The 5,039-nt window shown below is 38.2% G+C and overlaps 1 protein-coding gene across 1 annotated transcript; it reads left to right on the top strand.

Moving 5' to 3' along the window:
- The first annotated feature begins 1,420 nt into the window (after positions 1-1,420).
- On the top strand, positions 1,421-5,039 carry LOC132697979 (facilitated trehalose transporter Tret1-2 homolog). Its single transcript, XM_060663787.1, has 2 exons — positions 1,421-1,569; positions 3,486-5,039. Exons 1-2 carry the CDS (start codon positions 1,536-1,538, stop codon positions 4,799-4,801), a joined length of 1,350 nt encoding a protein of 449 aa, XP_060519770.1. The 5' UTR covers positions 1,421-1,535; the 3' UTR covers positions 4,802-5,039.

Below are 5,039 nucleotides of genomic sequence, written 5' to 3'. Positions count from 1 at the left end.
AGGAACATCGTTTGGCAATTAGAAACAAACAAATAACATCTGCTTTGTTTCAGCACCAACACCAGACAGCCCCCAAAATTGATTTCGGTACTTGCAAACAAATAGCTAATATTTCTGATATTAGGACCAGGATTATACGAGAGGCCATCGGGATAGAAAAGTCCAGACACCTGAATACGAGAGACGACGGTCTGCATTTATCCAATACGTGGAGAACAATAATCAAACGGCAGAGCAATACGCAGCAGCCAACGGGGCTCGCAACTACGATCGGGCGAAATTAACAACGCGACAATTCGGGTGGCGGAGGCATCTTCCCTCCCGCACAAGCAGCACCGTTACCACCTCCGGCGCAGGGTATAAATACCGCACACACCGCCGATAACCTCCCAGTATTCGAAGTGTTTTCGGAGTGCGGGCATTGAAAATACCAAGTGAGATCTTGGCGAAATATATTATTTGTTTGAGTTTATAAGTAATAGGAATCATCGTTATTGAATTCTTTAATATTTTTTTTTACCAATATCTACGCCCCAGATCTAGATCATCTTCAGAGCTTGGATGTTTATTGTTGGTTGATTATTAACGATAAAATTAGTAACCTCTTTACTATTGAAAATTTTAAAACACTTAATGTGTCTGTCCGTTTTAAAAGTATTTCAAAGAGATATTTGAAAGGATCATATTTTCAATAGAACAGAAGTATAAAATTTGAACGGTTTATGTCCATGGTCTGACCTCCTGAATAGATTGGCTATAATATGTTAACATTGCTCCTTCAGTCAAAACCATACTAAGAACCAACAAGAAAGGGGGTTACCCGGTTTAATTGTTTTGTCAGTTTTTTTTTTGTTTTACTATTTTCCTATATTAATTGGTGCCTTGGGTTCTCCTCTGATTTTCCCTCGCTGTTCTCCAAACAAGTCCTCTTCTTTATTGTTTCTTTCTAAATTTTTATAGTCAATCAGTTGCTTACCATTTTTTTTCATCTAGTGAATACCATCAAAAACCAAACTTTCTTTCTATTCCAAACAAATATTTAGAATCGATATTTTTAGAGAACAATGGTCTCGCTTTATACAATAGTAATTATAAATTAGGAGATTTAACTTCATGATAAATAACTCACTATATGTTTTTAATGTAAGATGATTACTAAAATCCGTTTAATATATTTCAAAAACCTTACATGTGTAAGGAAAAGTACGCCTGAATTTTTTTCGATGTACCTAATCTATTGTCATAGTTATACGCTTCGTATTCAAGCCCTCTATGGAAAATACTTAGTGCAAACATCACATGATCAATAAAGATCGACTTGTTTTACGTTGTGACGAGTACGTGTTATCTACCGGGCGTTGGAAGTTGGCCTTAATAGAATTTTTTGCGTTGAACCAACCAGTGGTGGTGGTACAGACAAGATAATGCGATAGCATTGTCGATAACCAATCGTCAGTAGTTTGCTCCAAAATATTTAAGAGCACCTTGTGCAAGGAAGAAATAAATTTGAATCGCATATGTAGTTTTTGTTCAGCATGATGGAGTATTCGGTGGTCAGTGTCACCGCAGGTACGCAAGGTTTTTCATTTTCTAGCAACACGAATGCATTCACTAACATGACAACATTCAAGCGAGCGGTAAAATATCCGAAAACGTCCGTTTGCTACCAAACCCGCGCGGTAATATCCCGAAAATCTCCGAAGTGGCTTGGATGCATGGGACAAGAAACTCACGTGATAAAGTGAAGCTTCCCGCACGCTAGATCGGTGTGCTTTCTCAAATTTCTCAAATCTCAAACGACATAGAAGAAATTAAAAACAAATATAAACATTTTATAACATTTGATTTGCAAAACGTTAAGTGGGTATGCTTTATTTCGTGGGATTTGGTTTAAAATTTCATAGATTATTTTATATATTTTATTAAACATTAAGAACATGTTACTTTATTATTACTTTACAGTACATAGATCAAAAAATATTTAAATTCTCCCTATACCTCAACCATAGCTGAGTGTGTTTGATTTAGCTATGCTTGAACCTCGGCATCAGTCGCATGACAAAACGAGATTGCACATGACGTTACTTTATTTCTACTACAATTTCATACTACACGAACTAAGTGTATCTTGATAATCGTTCCTATACATTTATAAGAGCGTTTCGAACATTTTAATCGGATTTTTACCAGCAGAAGTCTGTTTTATTATATATTATCTGTTTTATATAACTCTAAAAAGGAAGCTGACAATGCAATGTTCTTGGGTTATGTTTTGGTCATAGAAATAGGGCAAATTTGATATAGTTTCTAAAATTGTTTGTCGACTTATTAAAATAAAATGACACTTAAATTTCTTTGAAGTAACCCTTCTTGATTTACAACATCAAATATAGTTTAAAAGCAGTAATAAATAAATAAATAAACAACTAATGTCTTTATTTAAATTAGATAAGTAAGTGGTGAGATCTTGCCTAAGCCACCTGTAAAGTGTGTTCAAGATAAGGATCTTGGTTAAATTAGAAAAAGGTTAAAAATTTTCATGACCTGCTGAGAAAGTACAACCTATATTTGGTTCCTTTTTTTATTACAAATTCAACTATGCATCGCATGCTTTTTAAAAAAAATTTCAAGAATTTTTAAGTAGGTGTTACAAACAAATGCTTTGACATAAATACCTGTCACCGAGTCTGTCGCATGTTATTTAATATTATGGTAAAATAATAATTGTGGTGTGATTATTATTGTTTATTGTAGAATAGTTAATATTATGTAATTAACGTCGAATATGCTGGGTGACAATATTACACCCATGAAGAAGAGTTTGAGATGCTAACGTGCTAGATTTTGTACCACAAAAATGCGGTGCATACAGCAACAATATATCTTAACACATATCTAAAAAGAAGGCAGCCCTTTTCATAGAGCTGTTTTAAAAAAGGAATCTTCTGAATGAACTCAAAGAACGAAAATTTTAATTTTAATTTCAAAATAATATGGTCGGACGAAATTATGGTCACTAATAATGGGATCTCCAACTATCGTAATGTGCATTACTGCGCTCAACAAAATCCGTGTGTTAAGAAAATAACACAGGGTTCTATATGTAGTGTGGAATTTATTTACCATAATTCATTCACGGCAATTTAACTTGATTTATTGCAAAATGTTTTTGAAGACTGGTTAGATGATTTACCTCTCACACAGATCAATAGCTGTTGGTTTCAACAAGATGGTGCCGCTGCGCATAATTTTTAGCAAGTTCGATATTACAACCTCTAGCGAAGTGTCTTGGAAGTTAAGCGAGAACAAAATACGACTATTTAAACAAATACAATGCTCAGCTCATAACTATTTAACGAAAACTTAACTATTTTGTTCTCTAGCTCTAATTGGACAAGTATTTACGAAGAGCGGTTTTAAACAAGTAGTTATACCGTTGCAGACTATTTAAACTGGTTTTCTAACGAATATACATTTCCTTGCAGCTAATTTCCTAGCCTTCGTGTGTTTCACGGCCCTTTCGTGGACGTCACCCGAATTACCAAAACTAGTCAATTCAACGGATAGCCCATTCTACCATGATCTGTCCAACGACGAGCAATCCTGGATCGGCGCTTTCATGCCCCTAGGTACTATCCTCGGCCCCATCACGTTTGGCTACTTGTCCGATCATTTCGGTCGCAAGACGACCCTGCTTTTGATATCGGTCCCCATGCAGGGATGCTATCTACTGCAGGCATTCGCCAAGAAGCTCTACTTGTTTTACATCTCCAGATTTGCAATGGGTGTGGCCGTGGGTGGGTTACTCACCGTCCTGCCGATGTACATCGCGGAACTGTCTCTGGACGAACACAGGGGAGTGCTCTCGGTCAGCATGGGCGTGTTCTTCTGCTTAGGAGAACTGCTCTGCTACGTGGCTGGTCCTTACATGAGTATAGTAGCGTTTAACTGCTTGTTGGCAGCGATTGCCGCCACCATCTTCGTCGTGTTCTTGATCGTCGGGTCAGAGACACCACATTACCATATCTTCAAGAACCAGCACGACCGTGCGAAAGCAGTACTGCTGAAGATACGCGCGACCGGCGAAGAAGCGATTGAGAAGGAGCTCGAGCATATCAAGCACGTGATAGAGAACGAAGAGAGCACAAGTCTTATGGACATATTCAATTCCAAAGGGCTGAGGAAGGCGGAAATCATATCTTTCTTCTTGCTCATCTTCCAGCAAATATCCGGTATATTCGCGGTGCTGTCTTACTCCCAGCAAATCTTCCAAGACGCAGGCAGCTCGTTGTCGGGCGAATACTGCGCCATAATTGTCGGCGTGGTCCAGTTGATATCTTCTCTACTGACGACTTCGATTGCGAACATTTTTGGTCGAAGGACGCTGCTCCTATTCTCCGGTTTCGGCATGGCGCTTTCCGAAGCTATCCTCGGGACCTACTCGTACCTCGACAAGAACGGTACCGACGTCACTTCGTTGTCGTTTGTGCCGATCGTGTCGCTAATAGCGTATATCGTGACGTACAATTTCGGTTTCGGGCCTATAGTGTGGACGGTGGTCAGTGAGATGTTCCCGAACAACATCAGAGCATTGGCCACAGCTTTCAATACGAGCCTGTGTTGTGTGGTCACCTTTTTCATAAGCAAATACTTCCCGACGGTGTCGGACAGTTTCGGTATAGGAGTGTGTTTCCTAGCCTTTTCAGCTACTTGTTTCGCAGGAGGATTGTTTTCGTACTTCTTCGTTCTGGAGACTAAAGGGAAGTCGCTGAAGCAGATCCAAGACGAGCTAAATGGCTAAAAGTATTTCGCGCAAATTCGGTGATTATTTATTCGCAGTAGTTTATCAATGCTACGATATTGTAATGTTGTGTAATGTTGTTTAAATGACTGTTAAGTATTTGATAAGATTGGATCTCTATTTAGTATCGGTTATTGCCAATTAATTTCTGTTAAAAAATCGCAGCTTTAATTAAGTTAAACTAGATCAAATTTATCTCCGGTTCCCTAGTTCCATTTTTCCGATAGTATCTGATTTT

This window comes from Cylas formicarius, unplaced genomic scaffold (genome assembly GCF_029955315.1).
Source record: "Cylas formicarius isolate icCylForm1 unplaced genomic scaffold, icCylForm1.1 PGA_scaffold_2__14_contigs__length_35257938, whole genome shotgun sequence".
In the NCBI taxonomy this organism is placed as follows: domain Eukaryota; kingdom Metazoa; phylum Arthropoda; class Insecta; order Coleoptera; family Brentidae; genus Cylas; species Cylas formicarius.
Note: the sequence above shows the minus strand (reverse complement) of the source record. Positions and strands in the feature narration are given on the sequence as shown.